The sequence below is a fragment of the Trachypithecus francoisi genome, unplaced genomic scaffold, assembly GCF_009764315.1.
Source record: "Trachypithecus francoisi isolate TF-2019V2 unplaced genomic scaffold, Tfra_2.0 Lachesis_group8, whole genome shotgun sequence".
NCBI lineage: Eukaryota > Metazoa > Chordata > Mammalia > Primates > Cercopithecidae > Trachypithecus > Trachypithecus francoisi.
The window spans coordinates 59,084,688-59,106,994 of record NW_022681473.1 but is presented as its reverse complement, the minus strand read 5'-3'; the positions used below and the strand labels follow the sequence as shown (position 1 = coordinate 59,106,994).

At 45.7% G+C, this 22,307-nt stretch overlaps 1 protein-coding gene across 6 annotated transcripts in view; it reads left to right on the top strand.

Moving 5' to 3' along the window:
• The window catches only part of DNHD1 (dynein heavy chain domain 1), a 75,267-nt gene that overhangs the window by 34,298 nt on the left and 18,662 nt on the right, over positions 1–22,307 (top strand). For 4 of the 6 annotated variants that reach the window (XM_033206596.1, XM_033206594.1, XM_033206595.1 and 1 more), the window contains 3 exons: positions 2,919–3,076; positions 3,539–4,106; positions 4,401–7,367. In XM_033206596.1, coding sequence (XP_033062487.1) covers positions 2,919–3,076; positions 3,539–4,087 — 707 coding nt within the window. In that variant the 3' untranslated portion in view covers positions 4,088–4,106; positions 4,401–7,367. Of the gene's footprint in view, positions 1–2,918; positions 3,077–3,538; positions 4,107–4,400; positions 7,368–8,538; positions 8,667–8,767; positions 8,967–9,356; positions 9,452–10,037; positions 10,246–13,067; positions 13,194–13,513; positions 13,612–13,731; positions 16,619–16,814; positions 16,993–17,161; positions 17,355–17,532; positions 17,822–22,307 lie in introns of those variants that run through there. The other 2 variants (XM_033206600.1, XM_033206597.1) reach the window with 2 other exon arrangements.

Here is a 22,307-nt window from a genome sequence, read left to right as displayed (position 1 = left end):
TGTGACTATTTCATGTTAGCAAGGGGCACCCTAAAAGATAGTCTCTTTGCAAAGTTCTATATAGAAAGTGGGGCTCAAGAGCATTCTACTATCTATTTTCTCCTCATCCTATCTCAGGTTCCCTCCTCTTGCCACTTCCTACCCCTACTAAGCCAATGCCCAGTTGTTGGTATCCCTGGGTCTCTGAGAAATCTGGTTTATGACCTAGTCTTTTGTCCTCTTTCTCTCTTCCCATGGGAAGGATATCTCATGCTATTGTGTACTAGCTGGTGCCTCAGCCTAGGAGTTCACCATAGAGAGGCTCACAGTGGGGTAGATTGGGAAGCCAGTGATTTGTTCTTTTCGGAAATATGGAGGTTGTTCTCTTTCCTCACCTAGCCTCAAGGATGGCAATAGCCAATAGTATCTACTTCCTGTGAAGACTAGATTCTGTTGGACCCATGGCTTCCCAGGCCTGCTTTCTTTATGAAGGTTAGAAGCCACTGGGGCCTGGAAAGAGTTTGCTTGAATGCTCTGCTTGCTTAGCCTTCCCTGTCTTGGCTCTCAACAGAGGAAAGCCCATGTATCATTAGGTATCCAATAGGCCACTGAAACTCCCTGCTCTTGTACAAGGGGTTCGGGCTGGCAAGGCAGAAACGGGGAGGACCTATGATTGTTTTGCCTTCTCTCTGGTCCTGTTTCGGTCAGGCTTTACTTCACTGCTGCTCCAGAAAGCTCATTGTTGTTCTAGTTTTTTAGCTTCTTGATCCTCAGTTCAAGACCCACTAGCCTCTTCAAGAGGAGCAGGTGGAGAGAAATAAGCACTGGATTTAGAACCCTGTCTCTTTTTCACTTGCTTGGTAACTTCAGATTACTGTGTTTTAGTTTCTTGATTTGTACGCTAGGCATGATAACACAGTCACTCACAGGGTTATAGTAGGGATGATTAAGTGAGATATTATTTGCATTGAGTGTAGTAGGCAGTAGGTGCTCAATAATTTTTTTCATTTCACCTTATCCCCTTGTGTCTACTCTCATCCTTCTTGCTGATCGAATTTTATCTAACCCTCTAACTTAACTCTGTTGTTTCTCTTCTTCCTGAGCTCGCTTGAACAATGAATGGCGTAATTATACACTCTGATGAATTAGCTTCACCAGAAACTTGGGGTCACCCTTTACTCCTCCCTCTCCTTGATGTTACTACATCCAATGTGTCACCAAATCCTTGTCATTCTTTTGCCCCCTAAGTATCTCTTAAATCTGTTTTTATCCATTTCCAACTTCTAATCTCAAGGGAGTCCTGGTGTGTGTGTGTGTGTGTGTGTATATATATATATATATTTTTTTAATCAATGCATTGCTCCTTTATACCATATGGTGTCACTGTTGAGCTCCCATCTGCCTTCATCTGCCTGTTGCTACTGGTCCAAAAGCAGCACCATAAAAAAAAAAAAAAAAAAGCGGCAGCATTGCAGTGGCCTAGTTACTATTATGTTCCAAAGGGACAGTGTGAAAAAGGATGAGTTTAGATCTTTGTGTTCTGTCTGACATAGGTTGTCCCTCAATAGACTTCCTCTCAGTAGGTTTTCTCAATCTCAGGTCTTAGTACCCAGTCATCTTGGTTACTTCCTCCAAGTCTCTGAAAGTGACATGCCCAGTATGTCTCAATTATCTGTCCCCCAAACTCACTATTTTACCTTCTAGTTGCAGAGATGCTAATAGAGGGTTGGCCAGTTTACTTCACACATAATATAAAATATATTTTTAAATACTTTATATAAACATATTTTATATATGTTTACATTTATATTTATAACATAAACATATTTGTATTTAAAATATAATGGAGTGGAGCCATGCTGCCTGAGTTTGAATCCTTGCTCTGCCACTGTGTGATGTTAATCAAGTTACATAACCTCTCTGAGCTTCAATTTGCTTATCTGTAAAATAATAGTATTTACTTCAATGGGAATTTGTGAGGATAAAATAGGTTAATATAATTAATGTACTTGAAATAGTGTCTGGTATGTAGAAAGCACTCTATACTCTATTTGGTGTACCAGATTTCTATATTGTATTTTCCCATCCTGTGCATATTTTAACATCTCTGAACTTTAAAGATGTCTCCTGATTGAAGACGTGTTAGAGTTTAGATGGCATCAGTTTTTTCTTTGTTAGTGGTATGTAAAATAATGGTGCTTCTTACAAGCAGATCTTAGATTTCATGAGGTATCATATGAGTGTTATCCCTGCCCTCTGAGATAATAAAGTTGTTCATACTGCCAAGGGCAACTTCCAGGATTACTTTCTAGCCCCTTTTCCACCTGAGACATTCTTTACTTTAATCCTTAAAAACAAAAGGCAGATCATACTACCTTCTTGGTCCCACTTCTTCTAGAGCAAGGGCAGTAAGGCTCCAAAAGCAGAATATTTTTATCTCTGCTAGGGTATTCTGCTATTCACAAACATGTCATTTCCATACACTTGCACACACCGTTCCATCTTTTTGGAGCATTAACTACTCAACACATCCAACTCCAATGTTCCTTCTCTGAAGGGGCCTTGCCCAGCCTTCTCAGGACACCCCCTGGCACCCCCACCTCTTAACTATGCTGGCTGAAGGCTCCCAGGCACTCACAGTAGATTTATCATTCTGATTTGTGATTGCTCATTTATGTGTCTGTCTCTGCCTCATATTATGAGCTTTTCAGGGTGGGGAAACTTTCTGTCTCATTCATTTGCTCTTGTCTACCAGTATAGAGCACAGTCCTCAGTGCATAGCAGCTGACTGGACATTGCGCAGGGATCCAACAAGCATTAAATGAGATAATTCATGGTCCGACCTGCCATTCAGCCTACTCCCACTCTGGATCACAGCACTGTCCCCAGCACCCCTTCTTTTTTGTGCATCCCCTCACACCTTACTCTCCTGTCTCCAGAATCCAAGCTGGACAGCATAAGGAAGGACATTCTTGCACAGGTGCAAAATGAGTGCTGGAGCCTAAGTCAAAAACTCATGACAGAGCTCACAGATTTCATGCATGTCTTCCGAACCATCAACTCAGATATTCACGCCATTGCACAGTGCACCCAGAAGGTTGGCTCTCCCCATCCATCCTTCCCAGCTTATTCAGGGCCCATCCTGCTTAAAAGCTCAGTGCACTGTCTTCAGGTCTCTGCTGAGCTCCCAGCAGGGCCCGATGCTCTTAAACTGCTCACCTAAGAGATCTACCCTTGCTAATTCTTAGCCTGTCCACGTGGCCCTCATGTCACAGGGAGGCCCTGGTGTGATGAGAGAGTTGTGCTCTCTGTGAGTCAGATAGAAAATTGTTGCCTTGTCATCAAGGTAATGGGGTGGTGGGTGAGAAGTGGACCCTTCACCAGAGAGATCTGGGTCAGAGAAGGATTTGATCCTAGATTGCCCTGGATACCAGTTGATTACAAGGCTGTAACTGGGTCTGGAGACTTTACTCCAAAAGGTGGGAGTTGCCCTCAGGGGTGGGCCCAAAGAGGCACATAGGGTTGTGGGGTTGCTGGTCTCATGCTGTAGTTCCTGCAGTTGAATGAAGCCAATGAACAGTACGTCGAGCTGGAGGAGCGAATGGAATACGTACGGGCACTCCATGAACTCATCCGCAACCATTTTAGCCTCTTTAGTGCTGAGAATGAAGCCCTGGACATCTCGGTGAGAAGGCAATTCGGGGAGTCAACCATCCCTCCCCGCCCTCCTCCCCCACGACCACATCTACTCCACTGCCCTCTGCTTGCCCCACAGCTTTTGGATATGTGGGAGGCATTTCAGTTTGAGAAAAGCCAGGCTTCAGAGTTCCTGCTCAGCAAGCGACATGTCATTATACCCAAGCTGCAGCAGCTGATGGCAGCAGCATTGGCAGAGCTGGAAGGCCTGCTTGGGAAGGCCCTCTCCGGTCCCTTTATGGACCCCACACAAGATCAGAGGAGTACTGAACACCAGCTCATCTCCCTAGAGCATCAGTTCCAGAACACAGTCAGCGACCTCAGTGAACTGCACCACGCTTATGCCATCTTCACTGGTACTGAGGATCCCCGTCACCCTCCATTATCACTCTGTGATAGACCCTTCAACTGAAACAAGAGTTGGAACTCAGGCTGTAATCCCAGCACTTTGGGAGGCCGAGACAGGTGGATCACGAGGTCAGGAGATCGAGACCATCCTGGCTAACACGGTGAAACCCCGTCTCTACTAAAAATAGAAAAAACTAGCCGGGCGAGGTGGCGGGCGCCTGTAGTCCCAGCTACTCGGAGGCTGAGGCAGGAGAATGGCGTGAACCCGGGAGGCGGAGCTTGCAGTGAGCTGAGATCCGGCCACTGCACTCCAGCCTGGGCGACAGAGCAAGACTCCGTCTCAAAAAAAAAAAAAAAAAAAAAGAGTTGGAACTCAGGGTTCTGTGTCCTGTATGATCCCAAGCAAGCCTTGGGAATCACATACCTTCATTGGTGTCTTTTATAAATGAAAATTTCAGGACAAAAACATCATATATTGACCATGGCAGGTGTTGTGCTTAGGGTGGGGGCATGGGGGCTCACAGTCTGATAAGGAAGGCAAACGAGTGAATGTTCCATCAGAATGTGATAGGGTCCGGGGCTAAAAGCATGTGCAGGAGAAATGTAAGGGTGCCCTCCTTATAGAACTTAGCCTTTGTGTAGCCCTGTTCAACACAATCCTACACCAGCCAGCAGACCCTAGATAAGAGTAGGTCTTGATGTTCTAGCAGATTACTTCCTCCAGCCAATGTGGTATAGAGAGGAGGCTACTTGAGTACCTCACTAATACACAGGAGGAGACCAGGACATAACTATTGGTCTCAATTCTTCCATACAGTAGTGCAGGTAAGCTGGTTCCCTTCTGTTCTTAAACAACTCTGTGGGCTCTGGAAGGAGACCAGAGCAAATATAAGAATCGTTACCAAACAATTGAGACAGGATCTCAGGCTAGAGTGCAATGTCATGATCACAGCTCACTGCAGCCTCAGCCTCCCAGGCTCAAGCAATCCTCCCACATCAGCCTCCTGAGTAGCTGGGACTACAGGTGTGTGCCACGATGCCTGGCTAATTTGTGTATTTTTTGTAGAGATGAGGACTCACTGTGTTGCTTAGGCTGGTCTAAAACTCCTGGACTCAGGCAGTCCTTCTGCCACAGCCTCCCAAAGCACTGGGATTACAGGTGTAAGCCACTGCGCCTGGCCTTCCTTCCAGAATTCTTATGTTTGTTGGATTTACTGAATCTCTCTCACTCACTGATTTTATCTTCTTTATCATCACTCATTCTTTTATTTTTCTCTGAGTTCTGGAAAAATGTTGTGAGTTTGTTTTATAAGCTTCCATTTCCTATGGCATCACTTTGTATTTCTATTGCATTTTAAAACACACATTTTGCATGTGTATGCATGCTTATGTACACATGTATATGCATGTAACTGTATGTTTATGTGTATATACATGTGCACACATTTGCTATCTCTATCTGCTGAAGAGGACACGAAGCAAAGAAACCACTGTAGCAAGAATCCATATTGTGCTCAGGTCTTAGTTTCTAATACCATTCCCCATTAAAAGGAACCAGAGCTCCTTAGAGAAATGGATGATTCCAGGGCTGTGGCAGGGTAGGTACAAGATGAACCTAGAGTGTCTTTTTATACCAGAAAGTAAGAAAGTATTAAAGTGTTTTAAAAAGTGATGGGAGCATATCACAAGGATTCAGAAGGGATACCAACTGGCTAACTCTGGAACAATTTGATCACCAAAGTAAGTAGAGTAATAAATTCTAAGCTATTGAAGTAAAGGCATTTATTATCCCTAGTAATAATAAATAGATAATAAGAGAGAAATGAAGACTCATGCTTACAGTAAAATGGCAGGAGCTGACTGGCAAATGTGGAAGGAAGGCTGGAGTGGGAAAATTATTATTTTGTAGCCATCATGGTAATTACCAAATCAGATAAGGATCAATGGATGCCAAATCTAGGGCAAATTTGATGAGGAGCAGAATATTTACACTATCTTAGAGAGTTTCTCCCAGAGATCACTTATTCGTTGTACAAAAAAAAAAAAAAAAAAAAAAGAAAGAAGAAAAAGAAAAAGAAACAACAATTAGTGGAGAAATCAGACAATTTGACCAGCTGATTAAAAATTAACATCACCAATGAAGGACATAGGGACGTCATATGCCTTCAGATGTAATACTGGAGAAGGATACAATATCATTTATGTAGTAGTCCAGCTGAGCATGAGTATCATTTTTAAAAATCATAAAAACACAACATGAGGAACTTTCTGTGAACAAAAAAATGGCAAATAGGGACCGTATACTTCAAAGATGTCTGTTACAAAAGCAAGAAAGGCTATGGAAATGTTCCAGATTAAAGAAACTAAGTGACATGGCAAATGCAGTACCTGACCCTGGACCAGATGCTATAATTGAGGCAAAAAAAAAAAAAAAAGCTATCTAGGACATTATTAGGTCAACTGACAAAACTGAAATATGGACAGTAGATTAAAATATTGTGTCAATATAATATATGAATTGGGAATTGAACTGTGGTTATATAAAAGAATATCTCTATTCTTAGGAAATGCATACTCGAGTATTTATGTAACTTGCCCTTAAATAGTTCAGAGAAAACATTGTGTGTGTGAATATGTGCATACACATGCCCATGCACAGAGCATGTGAATGCAAATGATAAAGCAAATGGGTAAAATGTCAACAAAAGGCAAAGATAAACAGTATAGATATATAGCTATACCTATGGAAGATAGAAGGTACACAATTTTTTTTTACTACTTTTTCCTACAACTTTAAAGATCGGAACTCATTTTCAGATAAAAAGTTTTAAAATGCATCGAAATTATCAAGTAGATACCACAAAATGTCCATCAAAGGACATTTGCTCTTAATCCCCACTTTGTTTTTATCTTTTCATGTGTTTGGCGATATCATGTGTGCTCTTTCTTACAGATGAAGTTGTTTATTTGTCCAATATTTGATGTTGAAACAACTGCTGTCAAAGATTATATGGGACTCTAGCCATATCTTTGAGTTTAGACAAAGACTGGAAGAATTCAGATTTACTGTCATTTTACTTTTTGTCAGATCAGAGCTTTGATAGCCTAGTGATTCCAGCTTTTTAATATTCTGAGATCTCCAAAATGGATGATGTGCACATGTGTAAGATGCATGAGGCCCAGCGTTTGGGTGTGACTCTATCACTTTCTGTCCCACTCAAGTTAATGAGATGTCTGTTGTCTTTTAATTGCAAACCTCGATACTATAATTATTGTTAATTATAAATTCCTTTTGACACATATCTCACAACTGACTATAAATAATTGATTTAATTGATTAAGAACTAATGTAGTACCCTGTGAGATGAAGGGGTGGAGGATAATGGCCAGAGGTAAACATGACAGGTCCTCTATGTGGGCCAGATCTTTTTTTATATTCATCTTGCTGAACTTTCTCTTGGGCTGGCAGTTCATTCACTCATTCATTCATTCATTCATTCAACACATATTTGTTGACAGACCACTGTGTACACTAGGCTTGAGGTACGTCAGTGAACAAATGACAAAACGCTTTTCTTGATGAACCCAAACTTCTAGTTGGGAGAGAAAGACAATAAACAATGACGATAACCAAATTCTGTAGTATATAAGAAAGTGATAAGTGATAGAGAAAAAAAAAGTAGAACAGGGTAAGAGGGGTCTAAAATGCCAGGGAGGGTATCTAGGAATTTTTAACCAGATAGCCTGCATAGGCCTCATTAAGAAGATGCTGTTTGGCTGGGCTGGTGGCTCATGCCTATAATCCCAGCACTTTGGGAGGCCGAGGCGGGCAGATCATGAGGTCAGGAGTTCGAGACCAGCCTGGCCAACATAGTGAAACCCTGTCTCTACTAAAAATACAAAAATTAGCCAGACGTGGTGGCATGAGCCTGTATTCCCAGCTACTCACGAGGCTGAGGCAGGAGAATCGCTTGAACCCGGGAGGCAGAGGTTGCAGTGAGCTGAGATCACACCACTGTACACCAGCCCAGGTAACAGTGCAAAACTCTGTCTCAAAAAAAAAAAAAAAAAGAGAAGAAGCTGTTTGAACAAAGACTTGAAGTTGGTGAGGGCATGAGCCATGTGATTCTTTGAAAGAAGAGTGTTCCAGAAAGAAAGAAACTGCCAGTCAAAGGCCCTTAGCAGGAGAGTGCATACCTGGTGCATCTCCGCAATAGTAAAGAGTCCGGTGTCACTAGACTAGAATGGAGTGAGTGAGATGGAGACTAATAAAAGAGGAACTCTTCCCTTTCACTGCCATCACATTTTCTCAGATGGTCTTTCCTTGGAGTAACTGTTCCTTGGATTAACCCCACCTCCATTGTTGAGCCAAACAATTTGGAACTCCACTTCCCCTATCCCCAACCATCACTTTCTGGACCCTACCTCTGTCATTATGGGCTCTTGACTGATCATTCCACCACCCCCCTCCCAACACTGCAAGCAGCCCAGGTCTCAGTCAGTCCTCCCCCACAGAGGATGAGACTCCTGTGCCCTTGCCAATCTGTGGGACACGTCCTATTGTGCAGCAGCAGCGCATATGGCACCTGTACCGAGTCATCTCTGAAAACATCAGCGAGTGGAAGTGCATGGCTTTTGCCAAGGTGCTGACACCCTTCCTTGGAGCTCTTGTCTGGGAGTGGAGGACTACAGTGGTGCGGAAGGGGAAGAGTCTAAAGCTGACAGTGAGCTCTCCTCCCTGCAGTTCAGCTTAGCTATGGCCCAGGAGAAGACAGAGGGCTGGCTGACAGAGGCAGCACGGATGAGCACAACGCTGGGGCTGAACAGCCCTGTGCTGCAGCACTGTATGCGCATCCTGGGGGAGTTTCGCAGCTACCTGCCCCTGCTCGCTAAGCTGGGCAGCCTCCAGCCACAGAGTCTCAACTGCCAGTGTCTCCTGCGAGGTATGTTTGGTTAATGTCAGAGGAGGGGGAAACGTTAGAGCGATGCAACAACTCAGTTTCCTGCTGCTCCTGCTGGAAATACCTTTCCTCCCCAGGTTTGTCCCTACCTTTCCCACATATTACAATCTCTTTTCCTCAACTGGGACAAAAATTTTTAACTTCCCTTACTACCTCCTCTCTGCTGATGGTGGCTGGGCTTGGGCTGGGGCCTTACCTCTGGGCTCTGAGTTGTGCTCTAGACCTTGGGTTCTAAGCTGTTGACTCTGTGTTGTGCTCTAAGATCTGCTATCTGGGGTCTGAGCTGGGCTGGGCTGGGCTCTGGGATATGGGATATGGGCTGGACTCTGCCACATACTGGGTGTTGCTCTGACTTGTTTTCTCTACCACCAGCCCTTGGACTGGGCAGTCTCCAAACTATAGAACTCCTAACGCTGGGCCAGCTGCTTACTTATCCACTGCTGGAGTTTGCAGATCGAATCAACCAGGTGGGGCCTGCAGTATGGGGGTGAGAGAAGTGGTCCAAAGCCAGGACCTGTAATAAAGCCAGTCAAGGCCCAGCAGTCCCTTTAGACAAGAGGGTGGTGGGTGTTTGGCATGTGCTTTAATGGGGGTTGAGACTGCTAACCTGTCTGAAGGGCAGGAGCAGTTTCTTTAAATCTCCAGATGGGGATTCCCTGGGTGCTTCCAGACTCCCTGTGACTGAGAGTATGTCCCTGATGGGGGAAGGAAGTGGGTGGCAGCCCCGAAGTTGTGGGTGAACAGAATGGCAGGTGCCCCCCAACACTTATCTTGTCCCCAGAGGGCATGAGCTGATTGAGGTATTTGCTCAGCTGGAGCCTTGCAAAAGTAGGTGGGGGTTCCAAAGCAGTGACCCCAGGGCAAGGTAGTTAGATGCTGCTGATGGTCTATCTTTGAAGCCTGATGGTCCCCCTCTCCCTTCATCTCTGAGACCTCCACTCTCCTGAGCCCTGACCCTTGAGTTCTGCCTCAGATCCAATCCCCAAGTCCCAGCTCCAAGCCTATCCCCTAATCAGTTACCCAATCCTGGTTCCTAAGACCCAGCTGTTCCAGGTCTGGCAAAATGAAAACGAACGAATTCATGCCCAAGAGACTATACGGCAGTTGCAGCGGTACTGGGAAGTGCGCCAGCTGCGCCTGCTCAACTTCATCCTGCATGTACCCTACGAGCCCCCAGCCTCAGAGCGCTCCAAGAGGCAGGTGCTCCGCAGCCCCCAGTGGGAGGTAGTGGACAAAGATAGTGGCACCTTCATCCTCTCAGGTGAGACTCAGTCCTTGTGACCTAGTGAAAGCCCCCTGCTGGGGGCCATTTTCATCCACCATATCCATCAAGCCCTGGCAGATCTGATTCTCTAGCCAGGGCCCCATCCTTACTAGACAGCCTGAGACAGTCTGTTCTGAGACAGTGTCTTCCATGTAGCCCCCTACTGTCTTAGTCTCCTTATGATCCCCTTCCCCTAACCTGTCTCTACTCAATGCCTGGGTCCTTCAGCAAAGGTCCTTCCTCCCCTTTCTGCCTACACTCAGAAATTCCTCATGGTCAGTTATCTACACCTTTCAATGCTCTGTTCTCTAGATTGCACCCTGCTGTCTAATTTTATGCCTCATTCATTAATTCATTTCTTTATTCTCTCCCTCATCAAACCTGCATCCTCTGTGCTAAACTTTACACAGGAGACCTTGAGACTTACAGACAGTATCCCTGTCCCTCAGAGATTTCTGAGTCCAGTGAGAGACAGACAATATTATAGGGATAAACAAAATGGAGCACCTTACCGAGGGCAGTAGAATCTCAGAGAGAGGACCAGCTCAAAGAACCACAGAGAGAATCAGAGAAGTCTTCTTTAGGCAGAGGCCTTATGCTGACTCTTTGAAGGAGTAAGAGTTTGCCAGACTTGCCAGGTGAGAAGGGCAGACCAGACAAAGGGAACAGCATTTACATAAGCATCCAAGATGATATAGCTGGGGCATTGCCAATAGAGGAGAAATTTTCTTATTCAACACAACTGGAACCCAGTTGGTGAATCCAAAATCTAATGATGCATACATAGTTTAAGATTTTTATTTTAGCAAAATATATGCATGTACATTTACTAACCTTTTAAGCTAATGACAAGAGCTTTTATTTGATTTGATAGTTCCTCACTGCCTTTCTTGCATTAATGCATTGTCTACTATTTCTGCTTTCACTTTCTGTAAAGCTGGGCAGCAACATGAAGACACTTTTAAAGTCCCTATGAAGGGAAGGGCCTTAGCTGCAGGAGCTGGGCACTGTGTGGAGAGAGGGATGTGGGGAGAGGACTTCCAAGGAGATTGAGACAGTTGGGAGTTACATAGAAGACACTGTCTCAGAGTCCAGAGCTTTTCTAGATTTTTATTATAAGTTCCCAGTTTATAAAAAATTGACTTGCCTATACCTAATAGCATATGTTTAATCAGTTTGCCTTTACTGAAGCTTTCTGTGGTTTCCATAGAAACAGCAACTTTTCCCCCACCAATGTGTCAGTGGTTGTTACAATATTAGATTCAACTCTTTACTTACAATCACAACATAATTGACATAAATAGATTTGCAAACACACTCTTATTCTTAGTGTGCACACACTTTTTAACTAGTGGAAGCAAAAATGTTTGTATCTTCTAAAGAATAGCTTGAAATCTGTGAGTTTCAGTTAAGTTAGGGCTTTAGTCGGTATATTTGATGGTAAGAATGGGGAGCATGAGCTTCTGTTTCTATTTCTCTGTGGCTGGATCCCAAATAATAGTGGAGGAGGAGATGGAGCAGATGGAACTGGAGAGGATCAGATCATGCAAAGTCTTGTGGGTCACATTAAGAATTTACTCAATAACATGAAAACAATAGAGAGTCACTGTATGTTTTTTGTGGGTAGTAACATAATCAGATTTTAGTTTAACAATGTCATTCTGGTTTCAGTATGGAGAATGGATTGAAAGGAGGCAAGGAATGGCAATTGAAAGATCACTTAAGGGATGACTGGTATAACCCAAGTGAAAAATATAGAACTTGAGGTCTGTGTGGATATGCAGAGGAAAGTACACTTACACAGGTAGCTGTGTGGAGGGCTGTGGCCTGCGTCATATCCCATAGGGCATAAAAGATGAGCCTCTTTGCCTCCTCACATGGGGAAGAGTAAGGGAAGGGGATAGACAGTTTTCTTCCACCAGGGATGTCTGGAGAATTCTACATCTGTCTGAGTAAACCTCCTTTCTTGATTGTTCTCTCATTTTTACCCCAATTAGTGTCCCTACCTCATTTCCAGCCCTAGTCTCACCAAGCACTTGTGGCATGAAGGGATAACTCTTTAAGCAGCACCAGGGAGCCAAGTCCTAAGACTAGAGAGAAAAGTTTGTTCTCAGCTTCTCTACCAGGACCCCTTTTAAGACAGAATGGGCATTTTTGCTATAGAAATATGATGTAGGGTCCTGGAGCCATTGAGCCCTCTTCCCAGGCTACAGGCCCTAGTTCTTACAAAGCACTTTCATGGAGTTAGCTTGATACTCACAGCAGCTAGTCAGGGAACTCAGCTGGCCTGGAGTCTGCCCACAGTGCCTTGGGAAAGGAGGAGCTTCTTTTCTCACCATTTTGAGACCCAAGTGCTTTATAGGCTCTACATATTGACTGATGGAATCCTTAAAGGCAGAAAGGGCAGCTGGGCATGGTGGCTCACCATGGTAATCCCAGCACTTTGGGAGGCCGAGGTGGGTGGATCACCTGAGGTTAGGAGTTTGAGACCAGCCTGACCAACATGGTGAAACCCCATCTCTACGAAACATACAAAAAATTAGCCGGGTGTGGTGGCACACACCTGTAATCCCAGCTACTCAGGAGGCTGAGGCAGGTGAATTGCTTGAACCCAGGAAGCATAGTACAGTGAGCCGAGATCGTGCCATTGCACTCCAGCCTGGGCTTTTTTTCAAAAAAAAAAAGGAAAGAAAAAAGATAGCAAGGGCATCAGGGTCTGTGTAACTGCCTCTCCTGGAAGGTGCTCCTGGTCTGCTCTTCTCTCCCCCAGCCCCAGCCCTTGCCCCATCTGACTGCCAGTTCAGCTTTTTCTGTCTTAGATTACAGCAACCTGCAGGATTCCATCCAGGAAAGTCTTCAGGTGTTGTCCAAGATCCTGGCCATCCAAAAGTCAGGAGACTTAAACAAAATAGCTTTGGAGTGGATGGCCATCATGCATGGCCTGGGTAAGTGCAGGCCTCTAGTCGGGCTGATGGGTGAGACCTGAGGCAGGATGTCCCAGAGGGATGGGAGTGAGAGGTGGAGGTTGGGTGGGAGAAGATATGAAGAATAGAGTGAGGACCTCCTTCAGGGCTGTTTCTTGGGATGAAGAGACCAGGTTTTTATTCACAGTGAAAATTTTTTCTCTCTCAAGCAGAGTCCCCGAGTCCTGCTGGGCAGAGTATTTTGCTTGGGCTGGCGGGGCACCTGAGAGGTCAGGAGCAGGGTGGACTCCTCTGCAGAAGGTAGAACCCTAGTGTAAGCATTTCTCTGGCTGCTTACACAGGTGCCCTGCTGGAGGTGTGGCTGACTTTCCAGCAGAAGTGGATTTTTCTGAATAAAGTTCTGCATGAGATGAAGATCCAGTTTCCTAATGCTGACCTGGTAGGGAAGGGGGTTAAGGCAGAGAGGGCAAAAAGGGTTCCTGAATAGCAGGGTTCAGCGTGGGAAAGGGGAGCTGCCACTTCATATTGGCCCTCACTTTTATCCTCTCCCCCACCACAGAACTCTCGTTTCAAGGTCATGGACGACCAGTATCGAACCCTGATGCGCATCTCTGTAGCTGACCCCATGGTTCTGTCACTTGTAGTGCCCAGTGCCAAGAGGAGCCCTTACTTCCAAGGCCAGCAGCTGCAACAACTGCTGCAAGCAGGATCGGTGGAGCTGGAGGGCATCATCATGACTCTGGAGAGCGTGCTCTATGGAGTGTGTGCTCACTTCCCCCGCCTCTTCTTCCTTAGTGACAGTGAGCTGGTAGCCCTGCTGGCTGCTCGACTGGAATCATACGAAGCCCAGCTATGGGTACGACGCTGCTTTCCTCATGTGCATGGTGTGAGGTTCAAGTCTTGCCCAACTGGTGAGAAAAACAGGGATGACTGGGAGTCAAGCCCAAACGCACAGACTCAGGTGGAGGCACTTGCAGTGCTAGGGGCGGGTGGGGAGGAGGTGAAGCTGCAGGGTCCCCTTCCTCTGCATCCAGATCTCCCTAAGTGGCTGGCCTCTCTGGAGAAATGTCTGCGCTTGGCACTGGTGCACATGCTGCAGAGCTGTGTGACTGCTCGCCTTGCTCGAGGCCCATCTCTAGGTGAAGCCCTCAAGCAGCTGCCCAAGCAAAACAAGTTGTACCTGCAACTGTATGTCCAGCACTGGATCGATTTAGTCCAGACCTTCCCATGGCAGTGTGTGCTGGTGGCAGAGGAGGTGGTATGGCGGGCCGAGATGGAGGAAGCTCTGCTTGAGTGGGGTACCCTGGCCATGGTCTCCGTGCATATGCACAAGCTTGAGGTACTAGTGAATTTTATGCGGGCCCAGAGGGCTTCCCAAGGTGGACAGTCCCTGCCTTCTGTCCGCCAGACCAGCCTGCTCAGTGCCCTGCTGGTCATGGCAGTGACTCACCGGGATATAGCACAGCTGCTGGAACAGCACCAGGTCAGTGATCTCACAGACTTTCACTGGGTCCGCCAACTCAAGTATCACTTGGGTTCACCTCACATAATCCCCAAAAGCCCCCTACAGAGTCTTAAGACTACTGCATCTTCTGAACACTCTCTGTCACCAGCAGCATGCTGGATAGATGTGCTAGGCAGGTCCTTCCTGTACAATTATGAGTACTTGGGACCTAGACTAGGGCCTCTACCCAGCCTGCTGCCTGAACGGCCAGCACTGGTACTATTATTGGCCCTAGAGGAGGTGGCCTGTGGGACCCTACTGGGTCCTAATGGTGTGGGCAAGAGAGCTATAGTGAATAGCCTGGCACAGGCCCTGGGCCGCCAGCTGGTGATGCTGCCCTGCTCACCTCAGATAGAGGCTCAATGCCTGAGCAACTATCTGAATGGTGCCCTGCAGGGTGGTGCCTGGCTGCTGTTGGAGAAAGTTCAGCAGCTTCCCCCTGGCTTGCTCTCTGCCCTGGGCCAGCGCCTGGGTGAACTACACCGCTTGTATGCCCCACTGTACCAGGAGGCTTCCCGAAACACAAGCACCATAGACCCCACCCAGCCCCAGCTCCTTGGCAGTGGCTTCTTTGAAAAACATCACGTGTCTATGCGCCTTGGCTATGGCTGTCTCCTGGTACTGCGTGCCCTGAGCTCTGCTGTGCCTGCCAACCTGCACCTGCTGCTGCGACCTGTGGCATTGGCATTGCCTGATCTGCGGCAAGTGGCAGAGCTGACTCTGCTAGGTGCAGGGATGCGGGATGCCTTCCAGATGGCTACCCGCCTATCCAAATTCTTCTCTCTAGAGCGTGAGCTGGTGTCTGGGCCCCTACCCTGCCGCCTGCCACTGCTCAAGCAGATACTGGAAGACACAATACAGACACTAAACGTGACCAAGGAGGAACCAAAGTGCCAGCAGCTTCGCAGCCTAGCTGCCATTGAGGAGGCTGCCCTACTGCATGCCCTACTGCGCTCACCACTGTTTAGCGTTCTCAATGGGCTCCACCTGCACAACCTCCGAGGGCTGCTGTGTGTGCTTTTCCCTAGCGCCAGCCAAGTGCTGGCAGAAGCTATGAGTTACAAGCTGATGAGGGCACTGGTGGTGGAGGAACTGCAGCAGGTAGGTCTGCATCCCAGCCCTGACATTTTGGGGTCCTTGGAACAGTTGAGCCAGGCCCTGAGCCGGGCCTCAGGCATTCTGCTCCTAGGCCCTGCAGGCAGTGGCAAGACCACTTGTTGGCACAGCTTATTTAAGATCCAGAATCGGCTGGCAGCCATGGAGGACACCTCAACCCAAGGCTGCCAGCCTGTGGAAATTACCCACCTGTACCCCAGTGGCCTCAGCCCCCAGGAGTTCCTGGGATGGCTAGAGGGCTCCTGCTGGCATCATGGCATCTTCCCCAAGGTACTTCATGCAGCCGGCCAGTGTAACAACATGGGCCAAAAGAGGCAGACAGAGGAATCAATGGGGATCCAGCACTGGATAATATGTGATGGAGCCTCCAGTTCTGCTTGGCTAGACTCCATCACTTGCCTCCTGAGTGAGCTGCCGCAGCTTAGTCTCCCCAGTGGACAGCAGATAGCACGACCCCCAGGCACCTTTCTCTTGATGGAGGTGGCTGATGCAACAGGCATGTCCCCCACAGTGGTAGGCTGTTGTGCCCTAGTCTGGTGTGGTGGAGAGCAGACTTGGCAGTGTATACTTAGTGCCCTGATGGCATCCCTTCCCTATGAGTACCGCCTGCAGCACCAGACAGTCGCTGAGCTCAACCACATGGCTGAAGTTCTGGTGCCTGCAACATTCCGATTCCTCGCGCGCCAAGGTGTCAGCTCTCTGCTGCAGGTACACGGGCAGCAAGCTGTTTGTGCAGGTGTGGCAGAAGTTACCAGCATGGCACGCATCTTGCATAGTCTGCTTGACCCCCACCTGCGCCTAAAGGAGGAGAAGGCCCCTGGCCCAGGTGGGAAGATGGAAGGGCTGGCTTGAGAGAGATGGAGCCTTAAGGGTAGCTGGGGTATATGGCTGGAGCCTGGGGCATGTGTTCTTTGGTGGACCTGGGCCAGGAGTGAGAAGTAATAGTGTCAACGTTTTTTCTTTCTTTCACCTTCCACCTTCTTCTACTGGGGCTCCTATCGTGGCCCTGGCAACTTTTGCAGAGGACCTCAGCTGTAGTGATCCTGTGGCCCAAAGCTTCAGGTCTTCAAAAAGCAGCTTTCTAAATCGGTCCCAGGTTGACAGTGACGATGTGCCAAATAAGTGCAGGGAACACTTGCTGGCTGTCAGCAGTTTTCTTTTTGCCTTGATCTGGGGCTTTGGAGCCCACCTTCCCTCCAGGTACCTACCGGGATGGGGGATGGGAAATGCAGAGGGCTGAGATGGACTGGCTCATGGAAGTAAAAACCCACATGACATCACTGTTAGGGTATGGTGGAGTGTGTGAGTGTGTCATAAATGGAAGTGTTGTAACTGTCTGACGCTTTTGCCTGTGTGCCCATCTGAGCAGGTTCTGGCCCGTCTTTGATACCTTCATAAGGGATTCTATTAGTCGCCTCTCCAACTACCCTGAGCCACCACCCTCAGCCTTGGTGTTTGATCTACATGTAAGCCCTGAAGATGGAACACTGGTCCCCTTCACTGGCCAATACCTGAGCAGCCACATCAAAGGAACTTTGGGCACCTTTCACCCTTCTATCCAGGTATGAGGACAGTAAGGCAAGAGCTAGGGTTAGAACTTCAGGACTTACTTTTGGGGGTAATCCATGTTCGAAGATCAGCTGAGGCCCACTCTAGGACAAGTCCCCTAGAGTTTTATTTTCAGCTAGATTACTGTCTTATACTGGAGGTGCTGCACTAAGTCCCACTTCTGTCCTGCAGACTGAGCGGCTCTTGTATGTGGTGGACCTGCTTCTGTCAAGGGGGCAGCCAGTGCTGCTGGCTGGAGAGGCAGCAACAGGGAAGTCAGTCTTTGTGGAGGTGCTGGTAGAGCCACATCACCCTTACATATACAGCCCCATCCACCCTGCCCTCAGTTCCACCCACCTCCGTCTCCTGCTGAGCAGAGGAATCCAGGGCCAAACACAAGCCAGCCCACAGCCTGGGCATCACCAGGATTCTAAAGCCTCCCTCCTCTTCTTGCTGGAGGATCTGCACCTGGCCACTTCTGGTGAGGAGTTGGGAGGAGGGAAGGAAGGAGCTACTGTCATCTCTTGAGATTATAAAATCCCTAGCAATATTCACTGACTCTCCAATATATGTCTATAGATCTAAATTTAGTGTTCTGTTCTTAATATCTTCTCATTCTCCATATGCTCCCTGAATAATCCCATCCACTCTCGTGGCCTCTTCTCTGCTTTGACTGCTAAATCTCTGTCTCCAATCTCGCCTGTTTTCTAAGCACCAGATCTGTATATCCAGCTGTCTACTGTACGTCTCCGCCTTGTTGTCCTGTTGGTACCTCAGATCCAACCCTGAGCTCATCATCTCCCCGCTGCCAAAATCTGCTCCTGTGTGTCCTCTTAGTTTCACCATCCAACCAGTCATGTAAGCCAGAAATCTTGTTGACATCTCTTTCTTCTTCACCAATATCCAGTCACCATGTCTTTTCAATCCTACCTCCTACATATTTCTTGAATCTTTCCACTTATTTCCATGGTTCAGATGATCTTTACTTGGAAATCTGACAAATGCTCTTACAAAGCTTTCTGTGATGAGGCTTTCTTCTGTGTCCTCTTACACTCTCTCTAATTAGGCTCAACAAGTCAGGCTTCCTTTACACCCTGGGATTGCTGTCTTCTCTGCCTTCTTTATGTGGATAAATCCTACGTATTCTTTCTAAATTACCTAAGGCAGTAGCTTCTCCAGGAAGCCTGATCCATAGGCTCGGTTAGATATCCATCCTGTGCTCTGTACAATAACCTGTGATAACCATGATTTCATGATTGTATGCTTGCCTGTCTGTCCCTTTCGCCACACTTGGAGATTTATGAGAACGGAGAACAGAAATTTGTCTCATTCATTTTGATAGACCCAATAGGAAGTAAGTGCTCAATAAAAGTTTGTAGAAAACAAGATAACAAAGGAAAGGAGAAAAATCGTGATGAAAGTTTGGGATACTGAAGTGTAAAGTTTCTAAAGTGGTGTGCTTCTAGATGATGACAGCTTCTAAATATGGCCATGGGATTGGGAAGTGAATTTTAGGTAGAGGTTGTTGGAGTCAAGGAAGTCAATGGGCTAAAGCATTGGATAGTCTATCCAGTTAAACAGCGAAGTCTCTTATGAGATGTAGAAAACTTGAACCAGATGTATTAGTACTTAATAATAGCCGGTACAATTTATTGAATATCTACTATGTGCTATATGATATGTCTGTGTCATCTTCAGTGCTCATAAAAGCCAAGTAAGATGGAGAATTTTTGCAATTATTTTAAAGATAAAGAAACAGACACAGAGATTTTATAACTTGCCCAAGATACCTTAGCTATTAAGTGTCAGAACCAAGATTAAAATTCAAGTGTATTTGGTTCCAAAACCTGTAGTTCCTTCCAGCTATATTATTTGGTCTTTGTAGTGAATTTGCACAAAATTAGAGACAATAGAAGGAGTAAAGAGTGGTACAGTCAGATATGTGAAGAGATTTCAGCTGAGAAGAGACTTCAGCAACATTGTAGAGTGAAGAATATTACTACTGGCAGAATGTAAAAGATGTCCTTGAGTGACAACCACCAAAACATCTAGTATAAAATAAAAAATGAATAGACATGCCAACAGAAACCCCCAGAAAATAATGTGACCTGCTGTCAAGAAGAAGCAAGCAATAGAATAGAAACTCACCCTGAGATCTAGCTATATGCTGTCCAAAAGATGCACTTTAAATATTAAACACAGATAGATTAAAAGAAGTTTTTTAATGCAAAATATTTACTGCAGAAATAGTTTGCATAAGGAAGTTGATGTGGCAATATTAGTACCAAAGCACTTTAAGACAAAGGATATTACCAGAGATAGAAAAGGACATCTCATAATTAAAAGATTCAACTCATCAGAAAGACAAAAGTCTTAAATGTGTCCACACCTAAAACAGACATTTAAGTATATGAAAAAAAGCCAATAGAAACAAAAGCGAGACAGTAAATCTGAAATCATAGTAAGAAATTAATATGCTTCTCACAATAACTGGTAAGACAAGGAGCAAGAAAGTATGGACTTTAAAGATCTGAATAACACTAGCAACACACTGACATTTACAGAACATTATACTCACCAACTGCAAAATGCACCTTCTTTTCAAATGCACATGAAACATTCACCAAGATAGACCATATGCTGGGTTATAAAATAAGTCTCAACAAATTTCAAAGCATTAACATTTTAAATATTTTATCTGACCATAACAATACAAATATTGATAAGATGCCTAGAGAATTTCCAAGTTATTTAAAATTAAACAACACACTTCTAAATAAATTACATACCAAAAAAGAAATTACAAGAGAAATTAGAAAATGTTTTGAACTAAATAATAATGAAAACAAAGCATATAAAAATTTGTAAGATGCAACTAAAGGTTATAGTTCTAAATATCTATCTTAGAAAGAAAAGCTTGGAATCAATGACCTAAATTTTCAGCTTAAGACTCTAGAAAAAGAAGAGTAAGTTATACCCAAAGCATTTAAAAGGAAATCAATAATAAAGATCAGAGCAGAAATCAGTGAAATAGAAAAACATACAAACAATGGAGAATATCAACAAAGCCATATTTTGTTTCTTTGAAAAAGATAAAATTGACAATCACCTGTTAACACAAATCAAGAAATAAAAAGGAAAACAAAAATTTTGAATATCAGGAATGAAAGAGTTTTTATTTTTTATTTTTTATTTTTATTTTTATTTTTTTTTGAGGCGGAGTCTCGCTCTGTTGCCCGGACTGGAGTGCAGTGGCCGGATCTCAGCTCACTGCAAGCTCAGCCTCCCGGGTTTACGCCATTCTCCTGCCTCAGCCTCCCGAGTAGCTGGGACTACAGGCGCCCGCCATCTCGCCCGGCTAGTTTTTGTATTTTTAGTAGAGACGGGGTTTCACCGTGTTAGCCAGGATGGTCTCGATCTCCTGACCTCGCGATCCGCCCGTCTCGGCCTCCCAAAGTGCTGGGATCACAGGCTTGAGCCACCGCGCCCGGCTAAGAGTTTTTATTAAAGATATTTAAAAGTATAAAAAGGGAACCAGGGCCAGGCAGTGTGGTTCATGCCTATAATCTCAGCACTTTGGGAGGCTGAGGAGGGCAGATCATGAGGTTAGGAGATTGAGACCATCCTGGCCAACACGGTGAAACCCCGTTTCTACTAAAAATGCAAAAATTAGCTGGGCATGGTGGCATGTGCCTGTAATCCCAGCTACTCGGGAGGCTGAGGCAGGAGAACTGCTTGAACCAGGGAGTTGGAAGTTGCGATGAGCTGAGATCGCACCACTGCACTCCAGCCTGGCGAGAGAGTGAGACTCCATCTCAAAAAAAAGAGTGGGGGGAGCCAGGCATGATGGCATGTACCTGTAATCCCAGCTACTAGGGAGGGAGGCCTAGGCAGGAGGATTTCTTGAGGCCAGGAGTTCAAGACCAGCCTGGGCAGCATAGTGGGACCCTCATTTTTAAAAAGAAGAGTTTTAAAAAATGGGTAATAAGGGAAAATTATGAAAAACTTTATGCTAATAAATTTAGTAACTTAGATAAAATGGATACATGCTGTATTAGTCTGTTTTCACACTGCAATAAATAACTCCTTGAGACTGGGTAATTCATAAAGAAAAGAGATTTAGGCCGGGCGTGGTGGCTTACGCCTGTAATCCCAGCACTTTGTGAGGCTGAGGCAGGTTGATCACTTGAGGTCGGGAGTTTGAGACCAGCCTGGCCAACATGATAAAACCCCATCTCTACTAAAAATACAAAAATTAGCTGGGCATGATGGGGATCACCTGTAATCCCAGCTACTTGGGAGGCTGAGACAGGAGAATCGCTTGAACCTGGGAGGCAGAGGTTGCAGTGAGCCAAGATCGCGCCATTGCATTCCAACCTGGGTGACAAGAGTGAAACTCCGTCTCAAAAGAAAAAAAAAAGTAGGTTTAATTGACTCACAGTTCCGCATGAATGGGGAGGCCTCAGGAAACTTAAAATCATGGCAAAAGGCGAAGGGGAAGCAAGGCACGTCTTACATAGCAGTGGGGTGGGGGTGGGGGGATGAGGAGACGTACCATCAGATCTTGTGAGAACTTGCTCACTATCATGAGAACAGCATGGGGGAAACTGGCCGCATGATCCACTCACCTCCCACCAGGTCCCTCCCTCAACATATGGGGATTACAATTCAAGACAAGATTTGGTTGGGGACACAGAGCCAAACCATATCACATGCCTTACAAAAACATAACTTGTCAAAGCCTGACCAAAAGAAGAAAAATAATAGAAAATGAACAGCCTCATACCTAAGAAAAGTTTGAATGCATAATAATAAATGTTTCCAGTCCCAGATGGTTATACAGTTGAATTATATCAAGTATTTAGAAAAGGAAGTACAACTTACACATACTTTTTCAGAAAACGGAGAATACTAAGCCATGACGAAGACATTTCAAGAAAAGAAATAAACTGTTATCTTTCATAAAC